Genomic DNA, 17,392 nt, shown 5'->3' with positions numbered 1-17,392 from the left:
CAATGTTTCGGCCAAGACTACTCGTTCGCCAGTCTTCCATGTTACTTTTATATTTTGTATGTTTTTTTTTGTATGAGCACAAAATAAAATGCATTTGACAACGAAATGAATGGAGTTGGCGGAACTCGATGTGAGCGCATTCCGCAGTCTCCGTAGAGCTTTTAGCTGATGGGTGACTGACTCTGCGAGCGATTTTGGATTTTATTACAATGTAGTAAAGCTTTAAGTGGAGAGATGGACACAGTTTGATCGCGGTCGGTCTGCTAAATGCAATGCAACTTGCCGGACGGTTCCGATGACTAAGTGTATGTTATTTGTTTTGATGTAATTAATTAAATGTTATTAAAAAAAATTGAGTTTTTTTTTCTCGGCACAGATAAATAAACTCGTCCTTTGGTTTAGCGTCACCTAATTTATTATATTGGGTCTTATCGGGGGTAGAGGGACATTTTTAATATTTTTTTTTACTATTTTTTAATCTCAATGTCTTTCATACATTCCTCCACTTCCCCCCTCCCGTCACAATTTCTTGTATACCTTTCCAACTTTACCTTTTATATATTACCTGTATATTTTATTATATTGGGTCTCCCCTATCGCGGGTAGTCGGACATTTTTAATATTTTTTTTTCACTTTACAATTATTTTCTTATACTTCTTTTATTAATATCAATGTCTTTCATACATTCCTCCACTCCCCCCCTCCCGTCACAATTTCTTGTAAACCTTTCCAACTTTTTTACCTTTCATATATCACCTGAATAATTTATAATATTGGGTCTCCCCTATCGCGGGTAGTCAGACATTTTTAAAATTTTTTTTTCACTTTACAATTATTTTCATATACTTCTTTTATTAAACTCAATGTCTTTCATACATTCCCCACTCCCCCCCCCCTCCCGTCATAATCTCTTGTGTACCTTTCCAACTTTCTTACTTTTTACACACGCTTTTCCTCCACAATCCTACATTTTACAACTTTCTATATATTTGTATGTTCTTGTTACATTTCAACTCCTTTAATTTCTTAAACAGCATCACTTTAAACCAGTAACCTAAGTTCTAAGGATCAAACGACAACCCTGGTTGGAACCCCAGCCGGAAATAGTAGTCCATAAAAAAATGGGAATGGTATATTTTGAAGCATTTTCTTAACTGACATTTATCAAAGATTTGTAATACTTAATATTAATCCACATAGATCATTTATTGTAACCATTTGTGTACGCGATGGGAATACCTGAACAGGTCAATTTAATAGAAACTTGAACACCCCTTATAACAGCATTGTTCAACTGAAAGTAACTAGAGTTCCAAACTTCTTTCCCAAAGATCTTATAATGCCCACAGATGGGGTACTAATTAATGAAGCCATGGAGAAAGGTAATTAAATCAGTAAATAAGACAAATTTTCACCTCTCGACACCTCATATTATAATATTTTATTAATTTTATATAATTTATACATCCACAAGTACGTAAGCACTTTGAAAATTAAACTATATTACTAAACCCCCAAATCAATATAATTACACGGTGAAATAATTTCATTGAACTGCATATACATAATTCGATATATATTATAATTAAACATAAATACATTATCATTATATACCTAAATAAGAACATAGAGTGAAGGTACAGAACAATACGAAAACTATCAGAATGATGGCAACCCAGGCAGGTACGGTACCTGAAAACAAAAATAAAATATTTTTAATACTTATAAATTAACTAAATTATACAGGACAATGGATTTTAGCGTAAATATCTGAACATATAAGACTTTTGCTGTCAATTAATATAAGGTACATGCTATACAGCAGTGGTGCCACAGTGGTAGAGGACTGAGACTTGAGATGGTAGGTCGCGAGAACGATTTCGGTGATACAATCTCATCACCACAGCTTAGAAGTAAGTTTCCAAATGATGAACAGCAGTGTCCTCTGCGTACCATAATACCACACTGCAATCGTCAAGCTTAGATATCTAAACCATGCAATGGACCTCTATGGATTTAACCCTTAAATGCGTGGTTTTTTATTGCGACCTGGAAAAAATGTTTCCTGGTAGGTATTTAGGTACATATAACATAAAAAATAGAAATGTCAAAAAAAATAGATTTACCGCCGAAACTTGCACAATTTCTTTTTTGACACTCAATATATTTATTATCTATGGTCGTCAAAGTGCGTTCGGAAACACATACCACAACGAATTCAATAAAATAACGTGAAACGTGATATGTATACATTTGGCAACAAGATGCATTTAAAGGTTAAACAACATTGTCGACATCCTAACGCAAATATAAATGGATTCAGAAATAATGAATAATGTAATGTTAAAGAAAAATCATTTTAAAAATTCCGATTAATACATATAACCATTTAATTATTGTGGACATCCTGCTGCTGAAATTGTGATGTTGAAGCTTTAGAAGATTTCTTTTCTGATGTATAAGTATCAGAGATATGTTATAGAAAAAGTATCTACCTTTATTCTAATTAATAATTTCACACTAGCTGGTGTGGTGTACCCGTTAGCTGTGTCTGTGTATATCTGTATACGTAAGAAAAGGACCAATATTAAGCCACTTCCGGAGCTATGTTACACCGATTAGTGCCAAACACAGAGTGTAACATAGCTCCTGAAGATGCCCCGTGGAGGGGTGAAACACGTGTTGAGTGATTTGGTCGTGGCGGTTGTGTGATTCGCATTGTTTGCCGCATGCGCATTTATCAGCGGGCTGGCGGGCGGTGCATTTCATTGCACGACTACCACTGCATGTGCGGAAGTGGCTAAATATTGGTCCTTTTCTTACTTAGGATGGACTTTCGTGAAGTAACGCATGATTCCTTTAAATATCTGTATACGTTTGTCTCTTTCTCTCTCTCTATTTGTCTCTCTATGTGTGTGAGTGCACGCGTCTGTCTGTGTGTGTGTGTGTGTGTGTTCGTGTGGTGTGTAAATCAGATCTATGAAATGATAGTAGGAGAATACTAACGCGGATAAGGCAGGCTGTGCACGTATAGGCAGTTATCGACGGAGATTGAGAGCAGCGCGGCCTCGCTGCGGCTGGCTATGGGCGGGCCCGCGCCGCGCACCGGCAGGAACGACAGCCCCGTCACGAACATGCCGTGCGCGTTCTTCACGTGCAGCACCCGCTGTATCAACACAACCACCACGTAAACATTCGCCTTATCATCACTAACATAACGCATGACATCTATCTTGTAATAATTATGGAACATCAACATCCAAGTTATGCGATTAATGAAACATTGACATCCAGGTTATGTTAATAAAGAAACGTTTAACACCTAATCTGTAATGATAATGGAACAAAATATTAGCATCTAAATATTCTTAATTATAGAACATGTAAATCTAGCTTGTGTTAATTACTAAACATCAACGTCTAGCCTTCATTGATTATGGAACATTTACGCCTAGCTTGTGTTAATTATGGAACATTAACTTAGGCTAAGGCTAAAACTTAGGCTTATGAATTATTAACATCAGGCTTGTAGTAATTATGGAACATCGATTCCTAGCTTATTTTAAAAGTGAATCATTAACACGAATCATATGTTAATTATGAACATAAATATGTAGTATCGGTGTAAAATATTATTAACTGTTTCCCAAAGACAACATGTCGCAAATTGAAAATAAAGTAAGATGTCAAATAAATGTTTGTGAATTAAACGATGTTTATTTATTTTTGAAAATAATGTCATATGAATGCAATAATTGGATTTCGCCTGATTTATTTAATAGAACAGTAAATATGATACATGAGACAAGTGTGGAAAAGTAAGAAAAGGACCAATATTCAGCCACCTCCGCACATGCAGTGGCAGTCGTGCAATGAAACGCATCGCCCACCAGCCCGCTGATAAATGCGTATGCGGCAAACAATGCGAATCACACAACCGCCACCGCCAAATTACGCAACACGTGTTTCACCCCTCCACGGGGCATCTTCAGGAGTTATGTTACACTGATTAGTGCCAAACACAGAGTGGCACAGCGGGCTGGCGGGCGGTGCATTTCATTGCACGACTGCCACTGCATGTGCGGAGGTGGCTGAATATTGGTCCTTTTCTTACTTAGTATGGAGTTCCGCGAGGTAACGCCCGATTCCATTAAATAAGTGTGGAAAAGGAACTTACCTGCAAGCTGAACGCTATGTAGACATGCACGGAGCCGCTGAACATGGTGCCCACGGCGACGAACCTGCCGTCGTCGCGCACGGCCAGAGCAGACAGCGCCTCTGGCAGCAGGACGGACTTGCTCGCCTCCTCCCCCGCCCACTGCTGGAGCAGCCCGCGCGCACGACCACTACCCGCACGAGACAGCGGGTTCGCGATCGTGAACATTTGACCATCGTCTGCGCCGAATCTGCGAAAACACAGTAATGACAAACATGAATAACAAAGTACATTTTGCAATTATACAGGACGATTGGTTATAGGTGTTCATTTTTTATATTTCATTTCATTCTGACTCTTACATGTCGACTTGATGACGACATATTTAACCCTAAGTAGCCTGATTTACGAAAGTGATTTTTTTTAATATTACTGTGTTTGCTTGAGGGTCTAGATGAAGGGAAAAATAGATTTTTTTTTATTTCATTGGAAAGAATATTATACAACAGTAAAATATGTACAGCCAACCTATAAGAAAAAACTAATAGTAATGTGAACAATCGGTTTAAAAGATTGGTATCAAAATTGAAACTCTAGGTTATTAAGGGTTAAGCAAAGCATCGAACACTCCTCTGATTATAGGTTTAAAAATTTTAAAAGGGCAAAATATTGCTCATTTGTCAATAAAAATCTTTTAACACTTATAACCAATCACCTTGTATCTACTTTAGGTTTCCTCGTGCCCCACCAAACCTTGCAAACTTATTAATGTTACAGTCTTATTAAACCAAATCAATTTGATGTTTTTATTTATTATTGTATTATATTTATAATATGAATTAAACCTTTTTTAAAATAAGTATATATGTTATATACGTATGTATGTATGTTTAAGTATGTATGTCTATGTATGTTTATGTATATTTATGTTCATTTGTGTGTGAATATGTATTTCTTTTTGTACACGTGAACTACCCTTTATAACTACTATTATCTTTTCCTTACTATGGTTGTCTGTAAGAGATTGCCTTGAGTGATAAGACCGCCCATTGTACTTTTCTGTATATTATGTATCTTATCGTGTACAATAAAGAATATTAAATAAAATAAATAAATAAAAAAAACGATTATTAACGACCTTTCTAAAACTACCCCCAAAAATACCAAAAGGATTTTGTTTTTATCTTTATTCCACGTACATTAGCGTCCGTACCGTTTCAACAATCATGTCGAGAAAAAAAAAGTAAAATATCATTTTATAAAAAAAAAAGTAAAATATTATTTTACTTTTTTTTCTACATTTTGCATAGAAATATAAAAGGGGTCCAGAAACCTCAAAGAAAGATTCCTCATGGTGAAGTAATATTTCAAAATAGTATTACTGCATCTTGAGTGCATTTGTATCGACAGAAGCCTGATTGTATCAAAGGACATTTGTATATTTTTTTTAAAATACGACGTAAATATTTCTTTGTGTACTTCAAGAAAATAATATTTTTTTTACAAATTTACGAGACTGATTTAAATTGCAGTAGTAAAAAATATACTTAAGACCATCAAAGGTAGTTTAAAAAAACGTAGTTTGTTTTATTAAAAGATATATTCGGCAAGTATCTCTATTGCCAGCTCACCTGCACCTCCGGAACAGATACTTGGTGCCATTGGGAGGTTGGCATGTGATCTTGAGAAGCGGCTCCCGCGAGCTGGTAGTGCTCCACACCAGCGCTAGCCCGTCCTTGGCGATGCTCACCAGCTGGCTGTCGCATGGGCTGAAGTCCAGGTCGTCCAGCTGCAGAGACAATAACATACTTTTTTACACTAATACTTGTGAAAATTGCTCACGAAGTATATCCTTTTTAAACAGTTTTATTTAGTTCGACCCGTACGGAATTTATTTGGATCAAAATTAGAAATTGAAATTTAAGCACCTTCCCGTTGTCAGATTGATCTGAAATTTGGTACACACATTTAATTTAGATGACAATACAATATAATAAAATCAATAACATTATAAATCTAAGATGGCCGCCGATACAAAATGGCGGATTACTTTTTTTCCTAGTAAAACACGATGATTATGTCAAAATTTAAAATTCAAGATAGACGCCGTTCCAATATGGCGGACTAGGTACATATTTTTCCACAACCACCACAATATGAGTATCAAAAAACCGTTTAACTTAAAAGTTTTTTAAATGTATTTATTTTATACAATCTCTGAATTTATAATGTACATTTATCATCTGAGGTAGGATCCGTATCCTCGCTTGCCACCCCAAGCCACACACCCACATACATCACACTGTATGCTTACACGAATACAGCTGTTCCTTACCAACTTCATCATCATGCAACTGGAATGTGATTGGCCCCATAACGTTTTTGTAAAGTTCACGAATCCTTCAGTTCCGTGAACTCATCACCGACAAAGCTGTAAAAGCTCACCAAACTAACAGCAAAAACATCATCAGCAACAATAGTTGTACCAGGCTTGTGTAAACCCATATTAAGCAACTAGCATCTCCATTATTGAAGACTAGAATCTTCAGTTGAATCCTTCTAGTCTATCCTTTTATATATCACGATAATGGCTGTGAACCTGAAGGCTAAGTTTCTATTTTCCTACCCTGGTGGACGGTAGCTTTGTAACTAATCATAACTGATAATATGTCCACGTGAAAATAAAAATGATGGAAGATTTGAAACTGTGTTTTTTTCAGCTTTATTTGACAGACATTATGATCCGTGCTTTTTACAACTACATCTTTATATTTTCGGTGTTTTCCCCGCGTTCCTGTCTGCCGGTGTTCACTGCGTCTCTTAAAGTATTTCTTAACTTAAATCTTAGGTTCTTAAATCATTGAATTTCTCTGAGCCACTAACACATGGCCTAATCACTGAGGCCAGTGCCGAAGAATTAAAGCCTGGTTTTTGCGTTTTGAAATGCCAAAGGTTTTGGCCCTGGTTCGACCACTTCATGTTTGTTTAAAGTAAAGTTTAAGGCAGTCTGTATATATAGCCTTCGAAACATTCTCAATAGAATTCGAAAAATACCAGAAGAACTAATTTTATGTAGAATGAAATAAAACACACTCTATTACGGTATTCCTCAACTAAAAGCTATGATATTTCCATACGTCACTATACTCAGAAAGTCATTAATACAGTATTTACATCAATTAATTATAAAACTATAATATCACTAAAGAATATAATACAAAATATAAACATTAAATATATATGCAATCAGAATATTTGATATTTAGTTATGAATAAAAAACTATAAACCTCCTTCGTGTGTCCTTCCAACTGGAACAGCAGCTGCATCTTGGGGAAACTCCAGACGCGGACCTTACCGTCCACACCACCAGTGGCCATGAGCTTCCCATTGTGGCTGATCCTGACAACTCTCTGTAGCGGATCCTCCCTGCAAGTTATTAACACTTATATCATAAAATTTTTATTTTTTTTATTTTTTTTTTTTCAAGCTCTCCAAAGAATGTTTACTGGTAACTATATTAAAATTACCAGCTGTACGGCATTTACTTCTGGAGATAGGTCTACCCAATAGATTTTCAATCAGACCAATTGGTCTCTCACTCAGTCTCCAATTGGAAGCCGTCTGCATCCAGCTTTTTCCAAGGAGTTTATAACATCTGTCCACCTTAAAGGTGGACGTCTACTCTAGAACCACCAGGGATCATCTATTCTACGCACTATTCAGAATAATCTTTGCACTACACTACTGCTTTTACCAATATCATCGTTTCAGCAGGACGTCCACATAGGCTGACATAGGCCTCTCCATAATTTTGCCATAGAACCGGTACGACAAAGCCTTCATCCAGGATCTTTCAATGAACTAGGACTGGTGGACGATTAAATACCCTTCGCATACCGTGGTCTCCATTATCGAATCTTAATGCACCTAATAGATTCAGGCGTTACTTTGCGGAAGTCCATCCTAAGTAAGAAATGGACTAATATATAGCTACTTCCGCTATGCAGCAGTAGTCGTGCAATGAAGTGCACCGCCCGCCAGCCCACTGATAAATGTTTCACCGCCGTGTGACTCAGTGTTTGGCACTTATCAGTGTAACATTACTCCTGAGAATGCCCTATGGAGGGGTGAAACACGTGTTGAATGATTTAACGGTTGTATTTGTGTAATTCGCATTATTTGCCGCACGCGCATTTATGAACGGGCTGGCGGGCGGTGCACTTTCTTGCACGAATACTGCTACATAGCGGAAGTAGTTATATATTAATCCCTTTCTTATTCTTAATGCACCAGCGCCTGCCACTTCATCTTGGCTATCAACTTAGCTATTTCCATTACATTTGTTAATTAACTACTATCTGTAAACCTCCTTCTACTTCTATATGAAGCTTTATTTATATAATAAAATAAATAACATTTACAATCTACACTATTGGGAAGCTAAAATACAAGCAGAAAATAATTGATAAATTCGTTCCACTTACACAACGAAAATATGTTTTTTTAAACTATGAAATAACTAAAATCTCACAGGCTTTGTAATTTTTATCACCTTTATATTATCTACAATAACTTCTTTACACCTAGACTTCGAACTATATCAGTGTTTACCACTGCATACCAATCAAATATATCAGAGGGACTGGAATGTAATGTCGCTTTCTTAAGTTAAACTCACACGACTACATTTTTAACAAGTTTTTATTTCGAATCAACAATATATCCACCTTTGTTATCAACAACCTTTTGCCATATACAAATCAATGCCGGAGCGGTAAAAATCAATCGGTTTTTCTGTGAAATATGTCAACAGAAACTACAATACTTTCCGGTCCCCCTAATATGTTTTCTATTAATTCACTCTATGATACAGAAATTACCTAGTGTATAGATTTAATATCAATAACATTTATTGTAATTCTCTTTTCACATAAGTAAAAGAAATATTAAAAATAGTTGTAATGAATAAACCCAATATCTGAAATTTTTTTTTCTTTTAAATGGGTAATAGCTTCTGGCAGTACAAACTCTGCAAGGACTGATAATAATATATAATAATAAAGGCCTTCGTTCTAAATTTAGAGAATTATGGTTAGAATGTCTCTTAAGTCGGTGTTTTAATGCAATGTTAATTAACCAATACATGGGCAATTTGTTATCACATGATCAAGCATGGCTGCATATTGCAAATACTTTCACTATCTAATACACAATATATGGTAATTGCATTTTAAAAATAGATTCAAGAACATATAGTCTACATTAAATTTTATTTTAAACATTTAAATAATATCAATTTTATCAAGTTCATAAGATAATTATCAATATTTACATTCATAATAGAGGAAACAGTGTATAGAACAGACAGAGCGAATAATAAAAATATTGTGAAATATATTTGTTGCATCATAATTTTGAACTGCTTATTAGACACATATGAGAAATAGAACCATCAAGGCTATGGCACTAACATCAACTAGACCATATTCAATGCTAATATCATGAACCTAAAAATTTGTTGTAATTACTACATTACTAGGGCGATCTAATTTAAAAATACGCACTGTTTTATGTCGCCAGAATCAAAGTATGACGAATATATTCGTCAATAACAGTGATTTGCACTGGTAAGATATTAGAAGATGGGTATATTATATAAAAATCACAATTTTATTACCAATATTTAATTGTTTGGCTAACATAAACATATATCACATTCATATAAAAGTAATAATTCAAATTTTTCCTTGCTCACAAGTTTGTTTTCTAGTTTATAAATCCATTTTTTGCATTGCACATAGATAAATTAATTATGCAAAATAGTAAACTACCAGTACGTATGTTGATACATGACATCATTACAAACTTTTCATATTTTCTATTTGTTTCTATGACTCTGATATAAACTCAAAATATAGTTATAAACACAGCAGATGGTTTATTGCAGATTACTGTGCAAGCTAAGTAAAAGCGAACATGTATTTCTTACGCTTCTTTATGATGAGTAAGCTATCTAGATGGTGTCAACATCTGACATCTCAGAGAAAAACAACTAAACAATGAAAGGGACACTAGATGGTGATAGTTAGTGCTGAGTTGGGCTCAGGAGGAATAGATTCTCACTAGAGTTCTAGCTAAGACTCAGAGTTTTAAATCAACTCTAAATAAGTTAAACATGTTAGCATAAATAATAATTAATGTTTTGTATAAGTTATTATAAAGGAAATCTCCATACAATGAGTATGGACTATTTTTAAAAAATCTCGAAATTTGAGCATATATTTTGTTTTTCTCAAAAATTGCAATTTAAATAGCTAAAATTTATATTCATATTTTATTATTAGGTTTATAGAACTTACTGTTACATGGAAAACAAATGTTCACAACACTACTAAGGTGAACAAGTACAACTTGCCTTGTTAATAAAATAACTAAGAATAAATTTATAACAAGTTTATATGAGGTAGAAGTAGGAGCAAGAGATATAACATTGTAATCACTCTACAACTCTACTGAAAGAATTGATCCTGGCAATGGTAAACATCAACTCATTTCTGTAACTGTTTTAAAGCAGCATTCATGGGATCATTTAAAATTTGGTTATTGCTTCCATAAACCTGCTATATAGGTTGTATTAGGATAACAGTTTACTATGCACTTTTATATTGTAGTTTTAGGAAATGACATGTGAAGATTTTAACCATACATAAGCCTGTATTGTATAAAAAAGATTTTAAACAATAGAAAATTGTAGACAGTGTGGGAAAATTAAAGACGTAATGTGAAAATATGCCATGAGAGTGAAAGATAATATGAAGAACAAAAGAGAAATAAAAATAAAAGAAATTGTGAAAGAAGAGAGAGAGAAAATAATAGTAAATAAATAAATTTATTGGAAAATATATCCCTGTCCCAAAAAAAAGATAGGGGAATGAGTAACAAAATATCAAATTACATATAAAACAATGTGGTAAGGGAATTCTTAATACAAATGTATTTTAAAAGGTTTGCACAAAGCATTTGTGGTTCTGTAATCAAAATTACTCCAAATGAATAATTTACAATTAAAAAGGTACAAACTAAAGTCCAAAGATTAATGCTTTGTCATGCATTGTAAAGATTTTAGAACTTAAAAATAAAAACAAAATCAATGTATTCAAGGACTTATTCTGACAATTCAATGAATATATAGCATCAACTTCAACATCTTGTTTACTCAAAAATCTACATTAAATACAAGAAAAACATATTAATAAAAGTGCTCACCCAAAGTCAGTTTGTATACTATCACAAGGACGTATCTCAAAAGATATCCTCTTCTCTGTTGTGTTGGTCTCTGTTTTAGATATGTTATCATTCTCCGACACGGTGCGACGACGGCGTCGGACTAGGCCATTCTCTGCGCGGAAGCTACCTCGTCGCATTTCCGCAGCGTCCACCATGCGAACATTAACCTTATACAGTTGGCAATGGCTCTCCTGACCAGCGCACAGGTAAGTCCGACCCTGGGCATTGCTTATAGAGCAGTTCATCACCACATTTGGACCGGTCTCGTGGCGCATCACCTCTTCCGCCACAAATTTACTTCCATTGTGCGATAATTCAAAAATTTCCTACAAAACAAAAAAAAACCTTCACGGTGTGTAACTCTGACATGTTAATGCTAATATGAACGAACTATTTAATCGTTGACACGTATTACAGCAAGCGTCAATACTCCTAATGTTTTTCGTTTAATATTAATGTATACACTTACAAATCCATTGGCAACGCCTGTATTTGAGGCTCCACCGCCTCCCGCGACCAGAACATGGCGATTGGTTAGGGTCTCGAGGGTATAAAGAGGAAAATCGACCTTTGCAAGCAACCCATCGCCTCTGTTACGAGACATTTTGACTTATAACATTTATTGTGTACTGTCTACGCTTCGATTTAATTTGAGTTTCTCAAGCTAGATCTTAAATTGTGCGACATTAGTGATTTTATGTGATCAAAATAAACAAAATTCGAAATAATATGGCACTAAACAACACGAAGAGGAACTAAACAAGTGACAGATATTCCCGAGTTCCAACATGACAAAAGTCATAATGACAGGAAGAGGGATGATCTTGTGTTAAATTGACATTCATCGATTTATCTTATCTACAAAGCAATTTCATCATGACTGTAAAGTCACTCTTGAGTGTATTTATTAACCAAAACTAAGTTCTTCAAACACCTAGAATGAAGTAAAAAGGTGAGATGGATAATTAATGAAAAAAATAATGAATAAATATCTAAAGGAACTATTGATCTGCAAAAAACTTATATCGTATAAAATAATATAAAACGGTGACCGATATATACAAATTAACATTAAAATTGATTTACTATTAACTGATCCTAACCAGTGCCTTAAATACTAGAAAGTTCCTGTCTATTAGATGGCACACTATTAATTGCAATCAATTTAATAACTTTATTAGTACAGATTTACTTATGTTGGTTTTGTTCTAATACATTAAATTCTATTACTTAATATCTCGTGAATTGCGTTAAAAAAGCTATGGATGTACTGAAAAGTTAAATGCTTAACTTATATGGTTATTGCTAAATATTTATAAAGTTTCAACCATTTTTAAATTATTGAATAAGTTATGAAATATATAATTTCGGAACGTAATATAAAATCAAATGTACAAATGTCAAATGTCAAATCAATTGAAGATTAGGGAATTCGTATTATTTGTAGACAATGATGGAACGATGTCAAATAGTTTACGCTCATTAATTAAATTAAGGAAAGAAAATGAATCACGAAGAGATATTGTCGGTCGTTCAGGACAAGTTTCTGTCAAGTGAGCGCGTGACGGCGTTTCTTTGCGATGCCAAGCTACTGCGCCCTGATTGCGTGAAAAAAGATAGACTTCTCGCAATCGTAGAGTATGGCGACGAAAAAGCTGTTTTTTGTTTATTCACCTCGTGTTACCCACCTAAATCGTTCACCGACTTATCCATAGAAATAGTACTGCCCCTAGACAATACCTTCAAATGTGAAATAGATAACAAGCCTTCGGATCCCGAGGCAATTTTGTACCTGAATCTCCAGTCACGTAATGATAAGTTTAAGTTCGAAATACAAATGACCACGCGAGTCGATAATTTTGTTGATGACTTGTTCCGAGGCATAGAAGCAGTTAACAAGCTGCCCACACAGCCAGAATTTGTTTGGCTAAAGAAATATAATGGTCAGAAAGAAGATGATATATTAGCTCAAGCCATGGTTCTTCCCAGGAGTGGAGTGCCTCATACACAAGTTTCAGCCCCAGTGGCTATAAGGGAGAGTCTCATTAAAAGGAAAATGAGTGACAAAGAGTATGACTACACATACACGAAACGATTTACAATATTCTGTGGGACATGGAATGTAAATGACAAATCCCCAGTTATACCTTTGAAAGGGTGGTTGTGTGTAGACAATGAGCCTCCAGACATTTACGCAATAGGGTTTCAGGAGCTTGATTTATCAAAAGAAACATTCCTGTTTGATCAGACATTCAGAGAAGATGAATGGTATAATGCTGTAAAAGCTAATGTTGATCCAAGAACTAGATATGTCAAAGTTGAGATTGTAAGGCTTGTAGGTATGATGCTTATAATATTAATCAAAGAGAAGCACATGTCGCATGTGCGTAATGTTGTCTGTGATACAGTGGGAACTGGTATTATGGGTAAAATGGGCAACAAGGGAGGAGTATCTATAAGATTTGACCTTCATAACACTTCCATATGCTTTGTAAACTCACACTTAGCTGCCCATGTTGAGGAATATGAGAGACGCAATCAGGACTTCAGAGATATCACCAACCGAATAAGATTTGTTCAACCAAATCAACAGCCAAAAGCTATAAAAGATCATGATCAGATTTATTGGCTGGGAGACCTTAATTATCGGATCACTGAGTTAGACCCAACAAGTGTAAAGAAAATGGTTAATGAAAATAATTTTGCTCCAGTTTTGGAATGGGATCAACTTTTACAACAACATAAGATTAACAATGTATTTGCGGGCTATACAGAAGGTACAATTACATTTAAACCTACATATAAGTATGATCCAGGGACAGATAATTGGGATTCCAGTGAGAAGAACCGAGCTCCAGCTTGGTGTGACCGTATATTCTGGAGGGGAGAGAACATCACACAATTAGCTTACCGAAGCCACCCAAGTCTTAATATTAGTGATCATAAACCAGTTTCGGCTCTATTTGCATCATCAATAAAAATAATTGATGAAGAAAAATATAGAAAAGTTTATGAGGAAGTAATCAAACAACTTGATAAATTGGAGAATGAATTGATTCCTCAAGTAAAAGTAGATGTTACTGAAATAGACTTTGGTACAGTCAGATACCTAGAGTTACAAGTGAGGACCATAACAATAAAGAACACTGGTAAATTACCTGTAGAATTTGAATTTATTAAGAAATTGGATGAAACAAGCTTTTGCAAAGAGTGGCTCATTGTGGAACCTTATAAAAAGTGCATATGTGCAGATGAGTCGTGCGAAATTCAACTTAAAGTACTTATAAATAAGACATCAGCATGCAAAATGAATGCAGGAACTGACAAGTTATATGATATACTTGTGCTTCATTTGTATGGTGGAAAAGACATTTTCATAACTGTTAATGGAACATACCAAAGAAGCTGCTTCGGTTGCTCTATAGAAGTTCTAGTTAATCTTAATATACCAATAAGAGAAGTTCCAGTTGGTAAATTGATAGAATTAGAAAGTAAAAGAGATCAATACATTTCAAACCAGTCAACATATTCCATACCGAAAGAGGTTTGGTTTTTAGTAGATCACATTTATTTACACGGCCTAAAGGAACCAAATCTATTTGAACAACCAGGCTTGCACTCGGAAGTTCTACAGATTAGAGACTGGCTGGACAGTGGCTCCATAGATCCAATACCTGGAAGCATACATTCAGTGGCAGAGGCATTGCTTCTACTATTAGAAAGTACAGCGGACCCTATAATTCCATACAACCTTCACCCAATCTGTTTAAGAGCTTCCGCAAACTATTTACAATGCAAGCAAATTGTAATGGAGCTGCCAGAGTTCAGAAAGAATGTCTTTCTATATTTGTGTGAGTTCCTCCAAGAGGCTCTGCAACACAGTGCAGAGAATGAACTGGATGCTAAAACATTATCAACATTGTTTGGAGCAATATTCCTCAGGGATAATCCTAATGTGGTTCAAGAGCCACAGTCTCGAATAAACAAACAAATAATTGATAAGAAGAAAGCCCAGTTTGTTTATCATTTCTTAATAAATGATCACAGTGACTTAATCTTTACAAAATAAAATTCATGTTTAATTGTTTTTACACAAATACTCACACATTTTTCTCTTAACATTATTAAATGTTTACTACGAAAGATAAATTATTTTAGAAACTTACTATGCATTCAATAGCTTTAGTATTTATTTCTATATTAATGTTTTAGAATTTTTTATTGTTTTAAAATTTTGACCATGACTATTATATGATAATTTCATGGGTGTACACATTTATACATGTTACAATTAACACACTCATTAACTTTATGTTTATACAACGAATATTTGGACAAATTAATAGATATATGTTTATCTTGTTTTATGTTCTTAGTATTAATGGGACTGGAAAGTAATGTCGTTTCTGATGATATATTTTACAGAAAAACTGATTGATTTTTACCGCTCCGGCATTGAAAATTTGTATACTAGATGGCAAAATATTGTTGACAAGGAATTCACCTTCCTTGTATATATATATTGAGTAGAAATAAAAACTTGTTTAAACTAGTTGTGGGAATTTAACAAGAAAGCTACATTACTTTCAGTCCCCCTAATATATATAGGTTATTGTAATTCCAACTTGATGTACATTGTGACATTAATTATAAATTATTTGTAGTTATTATTTATATATTTCAATGTTGAACATAGAAATACCTCATAATCCATCACAAGTAATATGCTTATTGTGAAACAATTAGTTTCTATGTATTAAAAGTTTGTAAATACAACAAAGTATTAATAGTGCAAATTTCGACCACAAAGGAAGTAGTAAAGTAATAATTAAACGTAATAACATCCTGTTATTATTCAATGCATTATACTTGTATTTAATCTTAGTCAGCCATTTGCAATGCACTTATATGTCAAATAGTGTCTAATAACCATTTATAGTTCGAAATTTTAGAAGACATTGTTACATAACCCTGTAACCTTTTATAATTGAAATATTTATTTGTTAATTTATTAAATGAACATTGTACAAGTATATTTATTTTAATGGTTGTAAAAACAACTAAAAGTAACCCCGTAACGTATTTTTATACTTATAATTTTAAAAACAAAGAAATACGACGAGAAAATATTTTATAATTCAACTTTTAAGCTAATGACGACCTTATGTTCTTTCTTTGGTCCAAGCTTATATCTTCATGGGTCAATACAATCTCAATGCCGTCGGAGAAAATACATAAAGTACATATTAATAGGCTTGAAATATAAAAGAAATAATTTTTGAACACAATGCAAGAATAATAATAACTATTCTTATTAGAAAAGATGTGTTCACACATGGACGTAATTACGATATACATCTTTTATTTACATTGCGAGGCGAAGTTCTTTGCACATTATAAATTTACTTTAAGACGTATCGTGTTTATGTATTGATTTTTATTTATTCTTTATAATTTTGACCCCTTTTTAATGTGTGAATTGGTATATCTCGGACAATGGTTTTCCTTTGTCCGAGATATACCATAGAAAAAATCAGCAACAAAGGCATTTTTCGTCAACCAAGATATAACAATTATATTGTAGTATACCATTTATAAATGAGCTGTGTAAACAGATCCCTGTTTTTCATTTCAGTCATCTACTCCACTTAAAACTACAAATAAAAAAGAGTTAGTACAATCAATAGTTTATAAATTGTATTGATTACGGATGATCTTCGTATTACATAGTTCACACATTGAACAATAGATGGCGCTTTCCAAAGTAAAAATCGTGAATGTATTTTATGTAAATGTATCAAATATTCATTCTTCATTTAAAATAAATAAATAATTGTGTTTTGATAAATAAAGTTTAAGTTTTGTAATTTATTAATTTTTTTTGTTTGATGCAAGTTGCGAACGCAGCTTCCTAGATCACTGGTCGATATTATTGAATAAAGCAGCG

At 33.9% G+C, this 17,392-nt stretch overlaps 2 protein-coding genes across 2 annotated transcripts; one reads left to right on the top strand and one right to left on the bottom strand.

The window, feature by feature from the left end:
- Positions 1-1,421: 1,421 nt before the first annotated feature.
- On the bottom strand, positions 1,422-12,227 carry LOC137922245 (guanine nucleotide-exchange factor SEC12). The gene is made up of 7 exons (XM_068765193.1): positions 11,915-12,227; positions 11,425-11,771; positions 7,446-7,584; positions 5,789-5,946; positions 4,179-4,407; positions 3,008-3,167; positions 1,422-1,693 (listed from the first exon to the last, which is right to left on the bottom strand). The coding sequence occupies exons 1-7, from the start codon at positions 12,047-12,049 to the stop codon at positions 1,608-1,610; spliced, it is 1,254 nt and encodes a 417-aa protein (XP_068621294.1). The 5' UTR covers positions 12,050-12,227; the 3' UTR covers positions 1,422-1,607.
- Positions 12,228-12,893: 666 nt separating this feature from the next.
- On the top strand, positions 12,894-15,848 carry Ocrl (Oculocerebrorenal syndrome of Lowe). The gene has a single exon (XM_068765046.1). The coding sequence runs from the start codon at positions 12,950-12,952 to the stop codon at positions 15,512-15,514; it is 2,565 nt and encodes an 854-aa protein (XP_068621147.1). The 5' UTR covers positions 12,894-12,949; the 3' UTR covers positions 15,515-15,848.
- The last annotated feature ends 1,544 nt before the right edge of the window (positions 15,849-17,392 follow it).

Source organism: Battus philenor, unplaced genomic scaffold (genome assembly GCF_028537555.1).
Source record: "Battus philenor isolate CCGP_79_NKW_IND1 unplaced genomic scaffold, ilBatPhil1.0.hap1 SCAF_2, whole genome shotgun sequence".
Classification (NCBI taxonomy): domain Eukaryota; kingdom Metazoa; phylum Arthropoda; class Insecta; order Lepidoptera; family Papilionidae; genus Battus; species Battus philenor.
This window is presented reverse-complemented; position numbering and strand designations above follow the sequence as displayed.